Raw genomic sequence first — 21,793 nt, 5'->3', positions numbered from 1 at the left:
CGTATTGTAAAATAAATAATCAAATGGTCAGTTGCATAAAGTATAGCACAACTGTGAAAAAGAAAAGTACACACCATTTCAATTTTATAATAGAACGTATCAAGGTCTTGAAATTAGTTGAATACAACCTCTGAACAATAAAAATTACAGATAATGACAATGTAGTTATTTAGTGAGCAAAACCTAATCCAAAATGTAGAAGAACTACTTTTAGCAGCAATAACTTAAACTAACTGTTTTGTGTATGTTATCAGACTCTCACGTCACTGTGGAAGAGTTTTGGACTCCTCTTCTTTACAAAGGGTTTGAGGTTTGCAGCTTTTTTTTAGGCTCAGCAGCTCTCTCCCAAGGTCCCAACACAACATTTCAATCAGGTTGATGTAGCCACTGGGTAATAGGGGGGAAAAAGGCAAAGGTTGGCATTGTTATTTTATTACATCTCTGCACCTTACCACCTAATTGTGAAATATATATATATGCAGATGGGTATTTTCAGCACACACATGATCAGATGCGTATATTGAACAGTTGGACCCCCCCCCCAATTTTTAAGAAAGACACTTGATGTCAACTACAATGTGTCAGTTTTACCACATTGATGGTGGCCCTATGTCCTTAAGCAACTATTTCCTTATCAAGAATGATTTTGTATTGATAATTTATACATTGTAATGGCTTTTATGCCTATTAATTATCATATGTTTTATGTAACATTATCGGTGAAATTAGGATCATGTTCACGTTTGACTTCTTCTTTGCATGATCGAGCTTTAACCTGCATTTGCGGCTGGTAAAGGGAACTGTGTTCACAGACAGTGATTTGTGGAAGTGTTCCTGAGCCCATGCGGTGATTTCCATTACAGAATAATGCCTGTTTTTAAAGCAGTGGCAGTCGCCTCAGGGGCTGAAGATCACTGGGATCCAGTATTGATTTTTCTGTGTATCTCTTGCGCACAGACATGTCTCTAGATTTTTTGGAATTTTTGAATGAAATTATGGACTTTTTATGGTATTTGAAGTCTTTGTAATTTCGTATTGAAGATCATTCTGAAATTCTTCCAAAATTTGGAGAAGCCATTTTTTCTAGATTGCTGAATCTCTTCACATCTTACCCAATTTCTGCCTCTTTAGGATGATTTTTTTTGTATCCAATAATGCTACTGACCTGCTGTCAATTAAACTAATTGGTTGCAACATGTTCCTTTAGCCGTTTCTTTTTAGTACCACTTACTTTTCCAGCCTTTTGCTGTCTCTGTGAGAACTTTTTAAAGATATATTGCTCAAATATTGACATTTTTCAGCGGCTTCTTTTGTCCGATCAGCATGTATTTATTTGTCGGTTTGTTTTTTTATTTTAGAAATAAAAAAGAGTTGATAGTTTTGAAATTAATAATTTTCTAGGTATGGCTACGTTCACACTGCAGGCAAGTGGCCCAAATCTGACTTTCTTTTTTACCCATTTGTGACCCATGTCTGATTTTTTTTTATTTTATTTTATTTTAATTTTTTGTTGTTTGTTTGGTTTTTTTGTTTGTCTGTTTGTTTTTTCATGACCGACTGAACAATACAGATCAGATTTTTCTCAAATCACACCCAGACCGCTTTCATATGTTATCCGAAATTAGATTCAAATCTGGTGTTTTTCAATACAACCTCAGTCCGAACGGTCATGTCGCATTTCGTCCGACTTTTACGTAATTGAAGTGAGACAGACGTCGGAATTGTGCACGGGGCAGAACTGATACACACACGCTGTCATATGTAGCATCCACGTTTACTATCGTAAACGCAGCGAGCTGCGTGTGACATTATGTCTTCTTCTGCACACGCGGGCCACTTCAGGGCGTAGACTGTTCATACTAGAGTCTGATGGTGGTCACATTCAAATAATAATGTGAAGAAACCATGCAAAAAAATCGGATCTCAGAATTGAGCATTAAGCCCTGCAGTGTGAATAGCTACCTATGTGGTTAAGTGATTACTGCTAAGTAATGAAAAATGAGAATACATATTCAATGTATATGTTTCCACTGGTCTGGGGCTGTAGGAGTGAGACAAAACAGAGCAGTAACTTAGATTATTTAACATATGGAAAAGTTGCCTCCCAGGTCTACCATTTATCTGTCAAGAATTTTGAGGCTGAGAGGGATCTGTTGTCATTATGTTTTTTTGAGTTGCATTTCAGTGAAAATATGTTCAGAAGGTTGTACAAGGCTCAACCACGGTTGAGTTTAAATCTAATTTAATAGAACGATCACAGCCACTGCTCTAATATCCATGCAACACCTGAAGGAATCGTCATATGTCTCATGACTGTTTTTTAGATTTTAGACCCATGGCATTTTAAAACTAACCTGACCACTGCTTGGCCCCACCACTTAATCTCAGTGGAGTTGTCTGGTGCTGAAAATGTCCTCTCTGAGCCCCAGAGGCACAGCTCCTGTCACTCAGGCTAACTACAATCACGGGCTACAAGCTGGGGCAATTACAAAAATTATGTTTGACATAGGATGAATTTTCATCTTATCTATCCAAATGTCAGCTTCTTGCTTATTAGCTATTATCATACTGCTGCCACTCATATTGAGGAGATGAGCTTTCCTCAGCAGCTACATCCCAGCATGATTACCCCCTGCTGAGTCTATCTTGCACTTTATTTGGTCTTTTTTGTTGCCTTCAAACAGCCCTCATTTATTCGGCGCAGCTTAGAAAGTTTAATTATTTTTGTTTTCAACTGTTCTGCAGTTTGATACGAAAAAGCTTCTTAGTTTTGCTTTCAATGTTGATAAAACCTGCCTTTTTGCTCAATCTGAATGCGTCAGTGTGTGTTATTGTAGATTGGAACTCAGTATAAGTCTGTCAAATCTGTTTGCAATGATTAAATCAGAAACTTAAATCAGCTCTCAGTATCTCCAACTAGCTTGTGTGCACAATGCATATTTAAAACACTTTAAGGTATCTAGTCTTTCACCGCACTTGGTTTTGCTGTGTGCAGACACTGACTTATTAAAACCATTTTAACTAACTTTATTATGGTAGATGTAGGATTAACATCAAATAGCTGCAGTTAATATGATTTGCTTAAGGATTGTCTAATAATATAAGTAATGAACAGAACCAGCTAAAAAAAGGAGATGCCTTCATCATCACTACATCCATCTGGCATGTTTTTTTTTTTCCACCATTAAAGGGTCTGAAGAGATAAATCAACTCCTGGTTCTTTTTCAAATGGGAATCAGAACTAAAACTGAAATGCTCTTGAATTAAAGCAGTAGTGTTGAGTTTCTCAGCAATAATAAACCTGTGACAATGTTCTTATGTTAATGAACGGGTCAACTGTTGCTTTTCTGCTCGGTGTAGTGAGGCTTGTCAGACATCCAGTATTTCAAAGCCGTTGGCTGAGTCTGTCATTGCTCTCTTTGCATTCTGCATTCAACAGGGAGTCTGAGATCATGTCCGTCAGTTTTTCAAAAAAAAAAAAAAAATCCCCATCTCAAACTTTTGATTTTGTACAGAGTAGACAGTGAGGGGTTTGAATCTGAACACTGACCTTTGCAACCAGCAGTTATTACAGTACACATACACAATGATCTCAAACCACTTCTCCTTTAAAGATAATGCAATATAATTCATTAAAGTTTGCACAAGTATTTCCATTCACACTGTGTCTTGTATATCGTGTTCCTTTGTATAGTTTGTACAAACAACCATCAGTGTGAGAAAGAGAGAGAATGGGACAAGACAAAAAACACAAAATCCTTAATATTACTGTAAAACTTGTAGTCAACATGTAGTCCATACGTTGACTTGGGCTCTTTGCCTGGGTATCCATGTGTGTTAGAATCTGCAAGCTAAAGCACAATAAGATAAATAATGTGTGAAGAGCTCAGTTTAAATCCCTCTCTGCCAAATTGGTGGTGTGTGTGCGTGTGATTTGTTCAAAGGTGGACCTCAAATACAAGATTAAAGAGGGAAACTTGATTATTGCCTCTTCATACTATTCAGGCCTTCAGTTTTACATCTTTGACAGCAATGACAGCCCTCCTCTTGGATGTGGTCACACAAGGTTGGCACACATTTCTCATGGAAGTGTTTCACACTGTCCCATTGGTGATTATACTTTGTGCAGTTGTCTTTTTCAATGATAAATATTCTCACTCCAAGATCCTGAGCACTCTGGAGGAGTCTGTCCACACATGGGTATACATCAGTAACAGCTTAGTGTAGCTAGATGAAGCCCGACCACCTAAAGAAAATGAAAATAAAACCCTCTGCAGCTACAGCAATAACCATGCTTTTGTATGGAAGCATGGTGACACAGAAGTATCCACCACTGCACTTCTAGACTACAGCATCTGTTCAACCCAGACTTAGCAGCTGAATGTCTGTTTGTCTTTCCTCTACTCTTTCACAGGGAGGTGGTACATCCGTGAAGGTTGGCTGAAGATTGTTCCTCCTAAAGGTGTGGAAGCTAAGCCCAAGATGTTCTTCCTGTTCTCCGACATGCTGTTGCAGGCAACGCGCTGCAGCGCACTGCATCCCACCAATGGCGAGAAGTTTGCTGGCCAGCATGCCTATCCACTGCAGGACTCCACTATTGAGAGAGTGTTCGGCCACACCAGGAGCAAGGGAGGCCTGCTCAGTGTGAGTATCAGCAAGCTAAAAACAAAAAAGCAGCACTAATATAGCTTATTCCTATGGATCCAAATATATTTGTAGAATTGGTTATTACATATTTGCTAACACTTGAGGTCTTATAAAGTACACAGCTGGACGAAACGGTAGACTTTGGAGCTTTGATCTTCAAAAATGATTACCAGATGTTTCCATTCCTATTTAAGATTACATTTTATCATTTCAAAATAATAGTCTTTAGTCCAGCCCACCAGGTGGCAACGAGAGGGAAATGAAACTCATCTGTATCGACCTTTTGATTCCTATCTGATTATTTTAACTGAAAAATCATCAAGAAAAATAGCTGACTTACAGCTTACGTTACTTTTTGCTGATAATAAATGGGCTTGTCACAATAACACAATCACCTTTACACGTGTACATTTTACATGCTACAATTAGCTCTACAGGGTAGCAAACTTATTGATAATGTAGCCCTTTTTTACATACGGGTTCTGATTTGTCTGCGCAAAAAAAGCGTCCTCGTTAATGCGCTGCTGTTCCTTTTATGACTCACACACATCAAACACGTAGATCAGCACCATATAAAAAGTTGGAGCTACAATGTAAGCTGTATCCACATCATCAACAGCCCAAGATTTGTACTCACCAGTCCAGAAGAAAAGCTGCTCATTCTGGATGAGATTTCAGTCCTTTTACTGGCCAAAAGCTGTCTCCAGCAATGAAAAGCAACACCAATATTTACATTGTTTTTTTTTTTGTTATTTCATATCTTTGCTGCTTCACAAAGTGGGAGGTAATAATGGCAAAGGTAATGTTCGCTAGCCTGAAGCATTTTCTATAGTTGTTTTTACTGTATTTTCACTATCTATTACTCCTCTCTGTCAGCTGGTAGTTCGTTTGCTACTGTGATCACCACATGCTGACTCCTCTTCTTCTTCTGTTGTCTCAGGGCAGACTACTCACATCACATGTAGTGATTGAAAGTCAGACAGGAAAGTCTGGTCTCCCCTTAATAGTTTCTCAGTTTAATATATCAAATGCACAGTACATTGTCATTTTTATGTAACATTTACTGCTTTTTACCAATTCTGTAGGTAGCTATAGTTGAATTTTTAATATTTTAAGCATTTCTTTTCTTCAGAGAGCACCTTTAAATAAGTGATTTGCTATAAGTTGCAGCTGATGTCAATGGAAAAACTGCATGGTTGCACTATGCTATTAAAAGTCACTTATTTTTTTCCACACTCAATCAGAATCAGAAATACTTTATTAATCCCTGAGGGGAAATTATTTTCACACTTCCTTTTTACACTTATTATTCTTGAACACATTACAGATACTACAAATTGCAGGTTTGAGTCTTGCTCACCACTGACATGCTAAGCTAGCATGAGTGTGTCTGCCTGTCGCTGTTTGCACAAAACATTAATTTGACCGAAAAAAACAAAATCAGATTTCTGAAAGCAGAAATCATCCATTTCTGGTCCTGAACCGAGCAATTGCTGCAACACAACCATAAATATAATTGAAGCATTCATTAATTAAACTGGAAAAGGTTAAACAATATTTTCAACATAACTATGCTCTAAAAGATGAGTTGTGTATGTAAAAACATGGATGTGGGACTTTTAAGTCCCATTTGGGTGTTTGGATCTTATAAAATGCTCATTTTAAGATGACATGCATGTGGTCTGTGTAATTTATTAGGGCCTTTTACCTGATCATGTTTCAGCATGAACTACAGCTAGCATCATCTCAGTAGTTTATTAACCTAACTGTAATACCTGATCACAGCAAGAACACTGAAATAAATTGGTGCAGTTACTTCAGTTAAAGTTTAGTAGTATTTTGGTATGCTGTGCCTAGTTGTCACTGAAAGAGATGAAAGGCATTAAGAGTCACATTATCTAGCAATTCAATTGCCAAGCAAAGAGTTGCAGCAGAGCATGGCTTTTGGCAGCCAAAACAGAAATAACTGATTTAAAGTTTGGCTCTTGCTTCAAAGCTCCAGCACTGGAACCACTTTGATGGAAAAAAAACAAAACAAAACAAAGTGTCTTTGGCCACAACACTGAAACCCACATCACTCTCATGTGTATACATCTGTTTGGGAATTTGTTTACGGTGGAAAGTGCTGCATGTATAACTTTTTGTGAAAGGGTAAGAGAGAAATACATGTTAAAGCTCTTTGTAGAGCCTCGTTGATGTTAGTTGAGGCTACATACAGTACTGTAGTTCTTCGGGCTTTCTGAAGGTCTTTCAAAGTTTTTCTTGGGACATGGACTGCTTTGTCACTTATTTTCAGTTCTGTCCTTTTACCTGACCATTTTCAGAGAATTGTCTTCTTTCTTTTGTTGTTGCTGTTAAAGTCACTGACTTATGAATAATTTAAGCCTGGAGAAGTCACTTAACTCAAGAGAACCAATGTGTAGATATGCACCGTTTTCTTTTTTTTTAGTTCGAATTTTATTCCTAAAAAAAATATTTAAAAAAAAAATAGAATAAACTGTATTTTTGTTTTTCAGCAGTTTTTCATTCCGCTGTAAAAAACGCTGACTGTATATAACGTCTTACACTTTCTCCAAAGCTGCACCAGACTGCAGGGCCTTCTCTCACTGGGGGGAAAAATAAAAAGCTCTGAGTTCCTGTTGTTTAAAATTCAGCTGCAAAGAAATTGCAATATATCCCCTTTTATACTTTAGATTATAGATCCTTAACCCTTTTCTTTCTTTTACTCACCCTAAGATACTGTATATAAAAGTGCCTCAGAGAAAAGGACAATTATTTTGTGAACCTCAAAAAAAAAAAACCTGAAATGGAAATAAAGTGCCATAATTGTACTTTTGGGAATGAACACAGATGTACCAGGCAATAAAAACAGGAATTAAACCAGGTACCTTTAGGCTGTATTCAACAAATGCTGTGTGCAATCACTGAAAGTGCACTCAAACATTAATTGCTTGTTGGCAAACGTCTGTGGTTGTCGCTGTGTAAATTCTGCGTTTACTGGTGGGCAAAGAAATCTCGGATTTCTTGGTGCTTTGTGTATAGTCCAATCTACTTGCAGAGAGAAAAAGCTTGATTTCTCAGGGCTATCCACATGGAAAAGGAGGGGAAAAAAACTTCTCATGGGCCGATTACTGATTAAAACCTTTCAGACTGAAAATTTGCCAAATCTGATAATCGGTTGACAGTTTTTTTTTCTTAAATCTTTAGTTGCATATACAAAAAATGCCAAAGAAAACAGTTTGACAGAAATTAAATTGTATTTTTGCACCAACAAGGTGACTCCCAAAGAGCTTTTAGCTGAAAACTTGGCATATCTCAGCATGTGTGTGCAGCGTTTCCTTAAGAATTTGAGAAAACTAAACGAGTGGTGGACAAAAGAAGTAGCCAGTCTAAAAAAAACTATTTACGGTAGATGAACAGCACCTGAAAGTGACATCCTGAAGGGGAAAAAAAATCCAAGCTAAAGACCTGAAATGGGATCTGAGAGCTGCATCTGGACCTTTTGTTGGCTGAACCCTCATGTGATTCTTATAGGTCCTTATTCTTAGATTCTTAGAGCATGTTTTTTGTATTTTTATGCTGAAGAAACTTGTTTTATTCTGTTATCTCAAACTCCTGCTCGTGAGAAATTTCTTTCTACAACTTTAAGCTAAAAGTCTAGCTGCTCCAGCATTAAAAGGGCACAAGTCTGAACCTCGAGCCGTGAGTGAAACTGTTTCAGATGTCTGTGTTGGCATTAGATGCACAAATGGATTTTAGTACAAATAGTACATATCGTTACAGTGAAAAAGTCAGAGTTAAGAGTAAGAGATAAATCTATAACATTGAATTTTCTACCCTTGATATTTATTAGGTCGTTTCATTGAATAGAGTCAAACTTGATAATTACTAAAAGTATCTTATGTATGACAGTTACATCTTTATATTGAATTTTTAGATGTTTTGAAATACTTGTTAACCTATTTTTTTCTAAACACAACCTGATTTACTTGTATTGAATCTGAATCCAATGGGGGCCATCATTTTTGTTTTTTAATATACATTTAGGAGTTGTCATATATATTTTTTTTTAATGATTTAATGTCAAGGCTGCGCCATGTTTAGTCCAGAACTCAAGTCTTCAAATATTTTTATCTGTCAGAAACCTCTGATAAGCCAATTATGAGTTTTTAAAGATGGCATATTATACAGTTTTGACCAAAAAAAATGGCTTAAGGAATTTAGATTTGATTCAATTCAATTATTATTTTGTGAGAAAACACAGCTAAAAGTGCAGATTAGGGAGAAATAAGGACGCGACTATCCAATGGCGTGCGTAACACTTCCAGGTGACCACCATACAGCATGTGTTAGCAGCATGACATATTTTTATCATCATAGACTGTGATGCCACCATTGAGGGCAGTGTTTATTCAATGCATCCCACTAATGAAAGAACAGCTGATGGGTAGATTACCATTACAGCTTTAATGTTTTGAGTTGGTCCGTGATCCAGGTATTACTCATGTTGAGGGGACCTAATTCTTTTTTCACGGTCACATCGTGAGGAATGCGTCTTCCTTAGGAGGACAGAAATCCTGTCCTCGTAAATTAAATCAATTAAGGAGAAAAGGTGTTTTATGGTGATAGTAAGAGTGAGCATAAAGAGTACGCTGAGGGTGAGCTTTAGACAATTATGACAAAAAAGTTATGGTTCAGGTTAGAATAAGTCTAGGAAATTAATAGAATGCAAAATTATGGGAGTGTGTGTGTGTAAGGAGAGAGATGGAGAGAATCTCCTAGCTGTTGGATCAGATTAGGTTGCAGATCCATCTCTTCCGGCCCTCAAGTAAATGCATCTTCCTCAAGCCTGTCGCCACTCTCTGGGATCTCACTGCAGCTTATCTAATGGCAGAAGTGGCATTTCATTAGCCTCTTATCCCACCGAGGCCCACATGCATACTCAATAGCATTACACATAATTTCTCATAACGACACATTATTGATCCCAGGCCCTTACCTGGGCTCAAGAAAAAGGGCTGTCAGCACTCCAGGGCCTTCCTCATCCAGGACCATGAAGAATTAAGGCCAAATTAAATTTGACAGCTGTAAATGCCAGAGCAATCTATATGCAAAATTTGAAAGAAAGAAAAGACAGCGAGAGAGAGAGAAAAATTCCTGCTTTCTTTTTTTTTTTTTCTCAACCTTTTGGTCACATATGTTTGTTGAGAGCTGGATATTATTTGTCTCACCCCACTTTTTCTCCGTTCTCTTCTCCTTCTCGCTGTCTCGACCTTCCTTATTCCCTCCTCCGTCTGTCTTCAGCCTTCCTCCTGCTAATATTCCCTTGCTACTTGAATATTTTCCCACATCCCTGACAGATTCTCTTTGATGTATAAATAATCAAGCTAAATTATGTGCAGCGATCAGGCTCTCTGCTCTGCCGTTCTTATTATACAAACTAATTTCTACCTAAGAGGGTCAGATTTCCTGACAAATCCCTAATTACCGCATTGCAATAGAAGTGGAATTTATTTATGCATAATTCAACTGCAGTCTACCAAGTGGTGAGTGCCTAATTGTATGAACCACTCAATTTTGCCCAACTCACTGAACCTACTAATTAGAAAATACTTTTCTTGATGCCACATTTGAAATCTTAATTTATATAATGTGTTATAAAAGACGTTCCCTCCCTCTGTGTAAAAACGTCATTATGTTGGATGAGCTATCTTTTCTTCTCAACAAAAGCCTCTGTCCAAATGCACCTAAAACGGTTTCTGTCACTGCTTGGTAAGTTAATTTGATAGAGGCAAAAGCCATATTTAAGTTAACTGAAAGATCAGGTAATATGGCAGAATTAGGGTCATTTTCTGTTATAGCTTTTAGTTATTCTTTTAAAATGCTAATGGTCTTTTTTTGTGTGTGCTTCCGTTGCTTTGTTTGACAACTACAATATAAATTCCGTTTTAACAAGAGACAAGAGGGCATTTTTCTGTCCAGGTGCTTACAGAAAATAAAATCCTGTAATACGATTGCTACTTAACTTGACTTTACTTCTCCTTTTCATTTTCTCTACTTTCAAATGTCAGTCAGAAGTGAAATCTTGATTAACACCTTTAACAGACGCCTTATTTTTTTATTTTTTTGTTTAACAGCCAATAATGAGGGAGAGGTTTTGACTTGTTTTGGGCTGCCCTCTACTGTCTTCAGAGCGTCGCTGCAGTCAGCGAAGAATCTGAGTTCTACAGATGGTGCAGCTCTGAAATTAGAACCCGACACGAGCAGTCAAAAGTAATTCTTCATAGCCCAAAAAAAAATGAATACATAAATCAAGAGAAGTTTTTAGAAGAGAAGACTGTCGTTTTGCCACCCAAGTTTAGTGAAAGTAAGTTCGACAGAATGTAAAGGTTAGAAAAATCATTTTAACTCGATGTTAATTAAAAATGGTGCTAAAAGAGTAACATTCTCCGGCAACAATGGAGTCACCACAGATGGGCGTCCACCCTAAGTCTGGTTCTGCTGGCGGTTTTCCTCTCCACTGTCACCTCGCATGTACTCATCCAAGATTGATTCAAAGCAAGGTTTTAATGTGATCCACTGGTTCACTATTATATAAACTGCACAGATTTGAAGACTTAATGAATTGGATTATAATTGGATTGCAATGAATTGGATGAATGAAGTGCCTTGAGTTGACATTTGCTGTTATTTGCAGCTATATAGATAAAAGTGAATTGAATTGAGTGTTATTCATTCAGCGTTCTGGTTTTGTATTTGAACCAAAAGAAGAAGACACAGATATGACTTTAGATCATTTGATTTAGTAGCTGAACAATTTTGGCTGTGTTGAAATACCTTTCAGAACTAAAGGAACAATAATTCTGATTGTTTTGACTTTGTTGTACTTTCTTCGGCTCTTCTGACTGCTTGAATTGTCTCCTCGTCGAATGCAGAAGTGGTGATTCATCACTCACTATCACTTTCATTCAGTCATTCACTGTCTACGACTGCCTCTCTTTAGTTTTCACTGTAACCTTTATTTGTTCTCCTTAGGTGTTAGTGATGGTTCACAATTAGCTTCTTTTACAGTCATCCTTTTTTGTCTGTATTTGCTCCAGATTTTACATAATGACTGGGAACAACCAACTCCTTATGTCAGATTTCAAGTTGGATTACCTGTTTGAAGGAGTTTTACAATCCTTTGCATTGTTTCCACTGACTGATCTCGTGTTTCCACCATATATCCACCATCATCATCCAGGTGCAACAGCTGGTTAAACTCTTTTTTTTTTTTAACTGCACACTCATTTGTAACAAAGGGATTCTATTTTTTTCTTTTACCTTTTCTTGAGCTGAATTACAATTTTATTTGGTTCATTATTTATTTACTTACTTGGTATTTTTACAAAGCCAGAATGTTTGGCTAATAGATCGTGTTGCTTGTATCTGCTTTTTATTTTTCTACAAAATAAAAAACCTGTAGCTAATATAACTTTGCCCTAATGTTGTCTCAAATTCTGACACTGTGGAATGTTATCCCCCCATATTTTTTTCATCCTTTATAAATGTCCCTATATTATATTATTAATGCCAGCAACATGTTTAATAGAAGTTGGGACAGAGCACCAAAAGCAGGAAACATCGCGTAATGTTTAAAGCTAGCATATCAACCAACATTATCTAGTTTGGCTAATTGGCATAAGGAAGATTTTTGAATATGAAATGAGCATCCCAAAGAATCTTCCATAGGTACATATGTTCGTGAGCAAATTAGAGGATAATGTTTATCATGAAAACCATGTTTTTTTCACTTTCTTTTTTTGGGAATGTGTTGTTTAGCTAAGCAATACAATGCCACACTTTCTTCATCAGACCACAACAGCATGGCCCTTCATTAAAAGTTTAATTGCTTAAATAGCATCCCTGTAACCCAGACCTGTCGCCTACTGAAAACACCTGACACATTAGGATACAATTATTAAAAATAAGAAAAAGAAAAACCAAGAGGGCCAACACTAAAATCACACAGTAAATCTGGTAAGATGGGTGAAATATTTCACTCTCCAAAGTGCAGCAATTGGCTTCCATATTTCGAAAGTCCAGTTGATGTTGAAAGAGATGATGTAATACACTGGTAGTTCATATTATTTTTAACTGAGTTGCTTACAAAAAATGAAAGAATAGCACATCATTTTCAAATTATTTAAACAATACATTTGCTAACTTTGCAGTATTTTCAAAAACATAAAGGATTTCAGTCATTTGCTCATCGGCTGCTACGTCGGCTTTGTTCCAAAAAGATGATAAACGTTGAAGAAGTTGTAGGCGTGCAGTGTTTTCTACCTGCTGTGCATGGGTTTGACTGTGAAGTACAGAACCTTACAGAATACAACTGGCTCATTAGAAAATGTATGGAGAATGTGAGCGTGAATATTTTTGTTAGAGCAACTGCATAACTCACTGCACCACCTTTCGTCTCTTTGAACTAAATGTGGAAGCCAGCATTTTAGGGCTGCTATTATGTGTTCACATCGTGTAGTGTGCAGAACCAAAATTACAATGCTTTTGCTGCCATCCTTGGTAAGACGTCTACCATACTACAGATAATAATCATCCTGACTACTCTCCTCTGCCTCCTCTTCCTCCAGTTAACCTTCCCCAAAGCCAAACTCCTGCTGATGTCAAGCAACCAGCAGGATCTCAACGACTGGTATGAGTGCCTGAGTTCAGCTATCAGGTGCGTACCTGCTACTCACACACTCGCGTACATACACACCTAATTTTGTGTATCTAAACTCTGAGCACACTAATTGACACATTCCCTGGCTCCTTACCCTAACCTTCATAACCTTAACCATCACAAATGTATACCTGGGAGCTGCTCTGGCTCAGGAGGGTAGACCAGGTCATCCACCAATGGGAGTGTGAGGAGTTTGATCACTGGCTTCATTGGTTTGTGAGTGGGTGTATTGTAAACAAAACAAAATGTGTGGCCTAACATATAGTTAGACATACAAAGCCTCTTTATGTCTACAAGAGGTCATGAAAACAAATTGATGGTACGTGGGTTTTAAAACCGAATCTGTAAAGCGAACTTACAGTAGATGCTTTTACTGGAGAAAGTTTTAATAGAAAAAAAAACAGTTATCACTTGAGGAAATTTGAAAGAAGAATTTGAAAAAAAAACAAGCTCTTTAGATGTGTGTGTGTGTATTGTTTACATATTTGGATGTTTGCTGAATTATCTTCCTGAAACTCTTATGCAAAGCCTGTTGCTCATAACTAACAATTATTCATAATGGAGTGAGAATTGTGTGGAAATTTTCAGCAGGAATGAAATGACTCTTTGTAAAACAGACTTGTACTGTACTTCAGGCCTGTCTGACTCTCAGACAGCCTTTCACCATTGATCAGCCAGACCTAAGCAACTCAGCTCTGTGCCCACCTGGCTCCGGCTCCTCAGAGGATGGTCCGGGTCAGCTGCACTACGCGGTTACACTGAGAGCCCTGACCTCGATGTGCCCAACTAGGCTAATTAGTTTATCACTTTGTCAGAAAGGAGACTGTCAAAGAGCTCAGGCCACCCCACAGATGGGGTCCCAGGCTGTGGGCAGACAGCTCTAAACTCCAGGGAGTGTAATTATGTGTGGTGGAAGACTGATGAGAGGACAGGCTGAGGGGAGCAGGGGTCAGCTGTACTCACACCACTGGGGAGGAGAGTCGGGCTAAAGGGTGTGTGAATGTCAACACATAGCTGAATTATTGATTTAGCACAGACTATGGACCGCTCTGACTGACACTTCAGATCTCTCTCTCTCCATGATGTTGAAAATGTAATATTGTTAAGTAATATTAAATTGTAGGCATTGTATTAGTGCTTTTGTTGTTTTTCATGGCAAAATACCCATTCAATCGTAATGATTTAGCACCAACTTACAATTGAGGTTGGGGTAACTATAGCTCAGTGGATTCCCAGCTCCAATTTAATCCAATCAAACCGGAGCAATACATGTATATATATATGTGTGTATGTGTTTTCTGCCCTGCCCTGTCTTCGTGTCATACTGTAAGAATTCAGAATGGCAGGTTTATCTAAGTTGTATCCATCACCTTTGTCCAAAACCAGATCCTGTTTCATAAACTACTGTAACTTTCAGAGTACAGCAAATACACTTTTGTGGCAAAAATCATCAGTTTAACCTAGTTTAGGAACAGTTTGCTATATGCACATTTGCTTCTATTTTAAACAAGTCAAAGAGAGTGGTTCAAATACTAGAAATACCCCAATTAAGCAAATTAACATATACTATCGACATTTTGATCGTCTTCAAAAAATGATTTACCATTCAATGATTAATATTTACTATTAAACCTGATGAGCTGCCGTGTACTCTTTGGTTTTACAGGAAGTTGCAGTCCAAACAGACAGTAGTCCATCAAAGAGATGAGGTGTGCCACAAACCTCTCCGCTCCGCTGTCCACAGCAACAACATAACCAGCAGCAGTTCTGGCAGGAAGAGAAACATGGTGAGTTTTGAATCAAAAACTTCCTTTTATTTCCTGAGCACACCCAAAGAGAGGCCCTGGTAGAGAGTTCTGCGTTTTAAAAGATCCTGCTCTCGTTAGGTTGCTATGAAGCAAGAAAGGGGCTTAGGAACTGTGTCAGTTCATGATTATGTTGGCCCTGCCTCTGTGATTAGTCGTGCATCAACTTAGATAGTTATTTATGTGGTTAGGTTTCCTATTAAACAAAATTAAGATTTGAAGTTAGAATGTTAAGACTAAAGATATTTTTTCTTTTATATGTATTAGACACCTTTAATGTTTTGGAATTGAAACTTGGGGTCAGTTAGAATCAGAACTGATATTATTCAAAATATTTTCATCTCTAATCTTGAGGTAATTGTACATCGTTGCTATTTGCCTCTGGTTCTAGTTAGGACTGGGCAACTCTAAAAGGAAGATGCCCTATGACTTGCATGACTTTTTACCTGGGATTAGCAACTTCTGGGAAACCTTAGTCTCTGAACTCCTGAATTGCCACCGCATGAAACTTAAGAGTGCAGGGGACATATTTAACCCCCAAAATCAGTCCTGATCAGGAACCCTTACTCTTGTGAAAGATTTTTTTCAAGTGCTAATCGTCAAGCTTGTAATATATCATCAGATTGTAAAAACCTCTCTTCTCAGGAGCACACTGCAACCAGTGAGGATGCTCTGAAGCTGTCACTTGAGAAGGAGGGCAGCACCCCTAAGAGGATCAAGCAGTCTGATGCTCCAGAGCAGAGGTGGGATTGTTGTAATTGTTTCATTGGTCTTAACTGATATCGTTGTTGTAGCTAAACGCTCGAGTGACAACAAAGGACAGGAGCCAATAACTGCTCTGGTGATTAATGTTAGTTTAATTAGGACGCCACAATGGCATCATGACTAATCGATTTTAATTGGCTTGATTAGTCCACCTCAACAATCACATAAAACGCCGATCCTTCATACACAGAATACATATATATATATATATATATATATATATATATATATATATGGAGGATTTTGGCCCGTACTACATTCGCCAGTGTGTTAATGGTGTCCTCATTCTTTAATAGTCCTCCTACGATATTCAAAGCGGACAGACTCATTGTCATTCGCTTTTTGCTGCAGTATCCACACTTTAGACAAGTTGGCCGCAGGCACTTCCGTGAAGTCTGACGTCAGTCAGGTTTCATTCAATATATTCAAAGTTTCCTTCAATATATTCAGAGTTTCATTCAATATATTAAAAGTTTCATTCCATATATTCAAGATTCATTCAATATATTCAGAGTTTCATTCAATATATTCAAAATTTCATTCAATATATTCAGTTTCATTCAATATATTCAAAGTTTCATTCTATGTATTCAAAGATTAATTTCCTGAACGGCATGCCATAATATATATATATATATAATGCTTATTTATTTTGTGTAAACATGTTTCTGATGTGAACAGTGTGTGTATGTGCACTGTAATATGATAGCTGTTAGCAGTTCATGTACAGTGAGTACAAGTACAAGCATTGTTTCCTAAATCCAAGTTCAATTATCTTCATCATGGTTAACCTCTGAATTCAAAGGATTTGAAATTAGCTATAGGTATTCAGAATGTACAGCTTATTATTTTCGAGTGATGGCTAATTTACTTTCTTGTTGTGCATATGATCGTTTCGGTTTCATCCAGCAGTTCAGATGCAGCCAGTTCCAGCTGTGTGATCCTGTGATGGAATTCTTCTGGTACTGGGTCTGAAATCATCATGGGAGACTTTTACTATAAATGTTTTTTGATTTTTTTTTTTGTTCTGTTGAAATGAGTTAGTCATGATGCACATGCAGCTGTACTGCTTGTGTCACTGATAGCTTAATTATTGACTGTTCAACATGACATGAGTAGAGGTTTGTATTGTTACTAACAGCAGCACCAGCTTTCCCCCTTCTTGTGCAATATAAACTGCTTTGAAATATGCTGCCCACAGAAAATCTGAAGAAACAGGAAATGTTTTGACTGCGAGCGGCATGCTGCTCCTACCTTTCAGCCAGTAACTGAGAAAATACAATAATGTGATGATCAACTTTTTCAGTAACAGCATAATAAAGTCAAAATTTGATTTTACAAAGAGGCAGAATGATTAAATAATATCTGACAGTAACATTTTCTCATTATTTTACCGTGCAATAGTTTATTAACTTTATTCACACATTTATCTTCTTTGATTGCAATATTATTTATTTGATAATCATTAATGAAAATCAAATGTCTATTCTTGGCCACTTTTCAATATTGAGGGTGTTTCCAACTTGATGCACATGGATTTCACATGTGGCCAGTAACCGAATCACTCCTGCCATCATACATCTGCTACACGCTGCTATAACTGTTTATTTAATGCACACTTGTTACAATTCTTGGTAACAATGTCTGTTTTGTTTAATTGATTTCCAGATATACACTCATTACTTAAAGCTTTAACGTCTGAGACCACTGTGGGGAATTTTGATTGTAAACCGCAGTGTGTGTGTGTGTTTTATGAGCTGCTGTGGATTCTACGAATGACAGTCTGTGTTCGTTGTGGAGTTTCATGTCTTATCTGCCTCCAGGCAAGACAACCTGGTTAACAGATATGAATTTTAATTTACTGACTTTCCTTTTTTTTTTTCCTCATTATTCAACATTTCGTGAACTTCATTATACCCCTTAATCATGCCTTTCAGAAAAATTAACATATATGATCTCATCTTTTTAACATTAAGATTCTTGTGTATTTTGCTGATTATTTTTGCTCTTTTTACACTATTTTATACTTTTTTTTGTCTGGTATGCCATATAAATCTGATACACTGGTTTCTAATTATGAATGGAGATGGAAATTATAATTTTCCAATAAAAAAAAAAGAGATTCCAAGAAATCATTGTTTATTGTGTATTATCTTCTTCTCTCTCAACCAAACAAAAGAAAAACCAAAGGATCACGTACACTGAATGATGTTTTCTCAAATAAAGAGAAGACTAAAGAGATTAAATTAAGTAGACCTTTAAAAAAAAGTTTTTAATTTGTCATAAAACTTTTTCTTCTTTTTCTCTAATAGAATATCCTTCACACTAGACTAGTTGAAATCCACTTTTAAATACGAAATTTAAAAAAGAACAAGTTGATCCAAAGTAAGTGAGATTTTCATTACATTTCATTAAATACAAGAAAAAAAAATTGATAAGTTCAAAGAAAAATGATCCCTTTAGATCAGATTTAACTCACCAGTGTAAGAAAAGTAACAGTGACAGATATCCCAGAGTAACAAAGAAAGAAGAAACTTAAACCACATGTTATACACCAAGTTCAGCAATCGGAAGCAATGAAATTGTGTTCTTAACAAAATTAGGATTCAAGTTGGAATGTGAATCCTCATGTAGTAGCAGGCCAGAGTGATGCTGATGAAGACATTTTAAATATTTAACATGTCTATATGTGGACTCTGGAGAGAATGAGTGATTCTGTTTCTATTTTGGATGACAGATGATGGGTTATCACTTCATCTGCATCGTCTTCATTGTGTGGAAATCGGCCCACTGATCATTTAGTCTGTAACCACAGTCGATCGATGAGGCTTTGCTTGTTTTAGAACTCTAGGACACTTTATGAACGTGGGAGGCAGAGACAGATTCGCCAGCTATGTGACATCTTATCAACTGCACCAGCTGAGACAATTTACCATTCATACAGTACAGTGCTCCTACTGGACACCAAGGATTATTGCTATGACATACACTGTATTGCCAAAAGTATTCACTCACCCATCCAATGAATTAAATGTCAGGTGTTCCAATCACTTCCACAGGTATATATATATATATATATATATAAATTCAAGCACCTCGGCGTGCAGACTGCTTCCACAAACGTTTGTGAAAGAATGGGTCTCTCTCAGGAACCGTGATAGGATGACACCTGTGCAACAAGTCAAGTCGTGAAAATTTCCTTGCTACTAAATATTCCACAATCAACTGTCAGTTGTATTATAACAAAGTGGAAGCGATTCGGAATGACAGCAACTCAGCCACAAAGTGGTGGGCCACGTAAAATGACAGAGCGGGGGTCAGCATATGCTGAGGTGCATAGTGAGCAGAGGTCAACAACTTTCTGCAGAGTCCATCGCTACAGACCTCCAAACTTCATGTGGCCTTCAGATTAGCTCAAGAACAGTGTATAGAGAGCTTCACGGAATGGATTTCCATGGCCAAGCAGCTGCATCCAAGCCATACATCACCAGGTGCAATGCAAAGCATCAGATGCAGTGGTGTAAAGCACGTCGCCACCGGACTCTAGAGCAGTGGAGGCGCGTTCTCTGGAGTGACGAATCACACTTCTCCTTCTGGCAATCTGATGGACGAGTCTGGGTTTGGTGGTTGCCAGGAGAATGGTCCTTGTCTGCATCGTGCCAAGTATTAAGTTTGGTGGACAGGGGATTATAGTGTGGGGTTGTTTTTCAGGAGCTGGGCTTGGCCCCTTAGTTCCACTGAAAGAAATTCTGAATGCTTCAGCATACCAAGAGATTTTGGACAATTTCATGCTCCCAACTTTGTAGAAACAGTTTGGGGATGGCCCCTTCCTGTTCCAACATGACTGCGCACCAGTGCACAAAGCAAGGTCCATAAAGACATGGATGAGCGAGTTTGGTGTGGAAGAACTTGACTGAGCTGCACAGAGTCCTGACCTCAACCTGATAGAACACCTTTGGGATGAATTAGAGCAGAGACTGCGAGCCAGGCCTTCTCGTCCAATGTCTGACCTCGCAAATACGCTTCTGGAATAATGGTCAAAAATTCCCATAAACGCACTCCTAAAAGCTTGCCCAGAATAGTTGAAACTGTTATAGCTGCAAAGGGTGGGGTGTCATATTAAACCCTATGGATTAAGAATGGGATGTCACTTAAATTCATATGTGTGTAAAGGCAGATGAGCGAATACTTTTGCCAATATAGTGTTAGTGCATTTCTAAAATTACAGATGTTTGCCAGTTACTTTCATAACATTGTGTATTTCCTTTAAAAAACACAGTGACAGCAATGGGAACATATTATAAAAGTTTTATTATTCATGTAATGAATTAAAAAAATATATATATTTTTTAAAGTTCAGCATCTTAAAGTGGTATACTGTTATTTTCATAAATAAGCTCAACTCAATTTCCCTCCAACAAAGATATGCCAATGTGTAATCTGAGCATGATTTGACTATGGGAGCTCATCATATTTCAGATTAAGAAAAATAAATGCAAAAAGAGTAAACTAGGAAAAAAATTTCACCCATGATAACTGTGATGGCATTTAGGTGAAATCGGATAAATAAAACATCTAAGAATTTCAGATCAAACAGATATTTCCTGGGGAACCCTAATGTTTCAAATGGCATGAATACCCTTGGCCCTCTTGTCATTTCCTGATTTCTCCATCCTCGATTCCTCCCCTCTGTGATCTTAAGAACCCATAGTAGAGAATGTACACTTAAAAATGCAAGTGTCAAAAAAATAAATGCACAAAAACCCACAAGGTATAATTCTGTAAAATCTCAAGTACAAAACTATTGAAATGTTGGATATTAGACAATACAGAAATATTGATCAAGAAATTCAATTTCAGTTCAGTTTTATATACAGATCAAACACCAAATCACAAGAAATGTCACCTGAAGGTACTTAGAAAATTCGGCCTAATTAAAGCCAAATATTATCCAGTTTATTGTAATCCAATCAAATTAATTAAAATCTTGATTAGTCCAATTCATACAAAGACAATTAAAAGAAAAGGGACAATACCCACTTTCGTTGTACTTGTTGCAATGCCAATGAAGGCTAGCCTGATTCTGATTCTAAGGAAACCAACAGATTGCATCGAAAAATCTCTTTGATTCAATCACCCCATCCTGAAAAATTACCTTTTTAAAAGGAAGAAACCTCTGGGAGAGCCAGACTCAGAAAGGGCGGCCATCTGCCTTGATTGGCCGGGTGGTTGAGATGTCAATAACCACCTGCTTGTGCAGTCAAGAAAGGGACAACAAGCACTGCAACACCAGGCCAGCGATAGCTGCTAAGAAAGAGAAACACAAATTAATGACAACAGTAGTGTTGTATGTACATGGAGAGGAAAAGAGGGCAAAGTGAGGAAAGGTGCATCATGGGAGGTCCCCCATCCGTCTAGGCCTATAGCAGCATAACTATAGGATATTTCAGGGTCACCTGTGCTATGCTTAGCTTTATCAAAAAGTAAGGTTTTAAGCTTAATCTTAAAAGTGGAGAGGGCTTCCTGATGAACCACCCAAACTGATGGCTGGTTCCACAAGAGAGGGGCCTGAAGTAAAGGTCCTGCCTCCCATTCTACTATAAGAAATCCAGGAACCACAAGTAAGCCTGCAGTCTGACAGTCTGAAAGTGCTCCAATGCAAACGCAAAGTGCTTTACTACGGAACAACAAGCCACTGGATGGACAATTCATGTATACTTAGATAGTGGAAGGAAGTGGGATAACACATGAGAATTTAAAGGGAGAAAAAGTAGTCACAAAGCCAATGTCAGTAGCCAAAATGATGAAAAACAAAACCCATGTTTTTATGTTTTTTAATGTATACAGTAACTAA

General features: G+C 37.5%; 2 protein-coding genes across 4 annotated transcripts in view; both read left to right on the top strand.

Moving 5' to 3' along the window:
• arhgef39 (Rho guanine nucleotide exchange factor (GEF) 39) overlaps positions 1-17,125 on the top strand; it is a 61,625-nt gene extending 44,500 nt beyond the window's left edge. For 2 of the 3 annotated variants that reach the window (XM_072377216.1, XM_072377214.1), the window contains 6 exons: positions 4,415-4,644; positions 13,278-13,366; positions 15,036-15,156; positions 15,820-15,917; positions 16,849-16,908; positions 17,081-17,125. In XM_072377216.1, the coding sequence (XP_072233317.1) occupies positions 4,415-4,644; positions 13,278-13,366; positions 15,036-15,156; positions 15,820-15,917; positions 16,849-16,888 (578 nt within the window). In that variant the 3' untranslated portion in view covers positions 16,889-16,908; positions 17,081-17,125. The remainder of the gene's footprint in view (positions 1-4,414; positions 4,645-13,277; positions 13,367-15,035; positions 15,157-15,819; positions 15,918-16,848; positions 16,909-17,080) is intronic. The other variant, XM_072377215.1, reaches the window with a different exon arrangement.
• The window catches only part of mrps33 (mitochondrial ribosomal protein S33), a 216,316-nt gene continuing 201,244 nt past the window's right edge, over positions 6,722-21,793 (top strand). Inside the window, exon 1 of the mRNA XM_072377222.1 lies at positions 6,722-6,726. The gene's annotated coding sequence lies outside the window, so the exon portion shown is untranslated. The remainder of the gene's footprint in view (positions 6,727-21,793) is intronic.

This window comes from Leuresthes tenuis, unplaced genomic scaffold, assembly GCF_036924035.1.
Source record: "Leuresthes tenuis unplaced genomic scaffold, fLeuTen1.0.hap1 SCAF_23, whole genome shotgun sequence".
NCBI classification, from domain to species: domain Eukaryota; kingdom Metazoa; phylum Chordata; class Actinopteri; order Atheriniformes; family Atherinopsidae; genus Leuresthes; species Leuresthes tenuis.
Note: the sequence above shows the minus strand (reverse complement) of the source record. Positions and strands in the feature narration are given on the sequence as shown.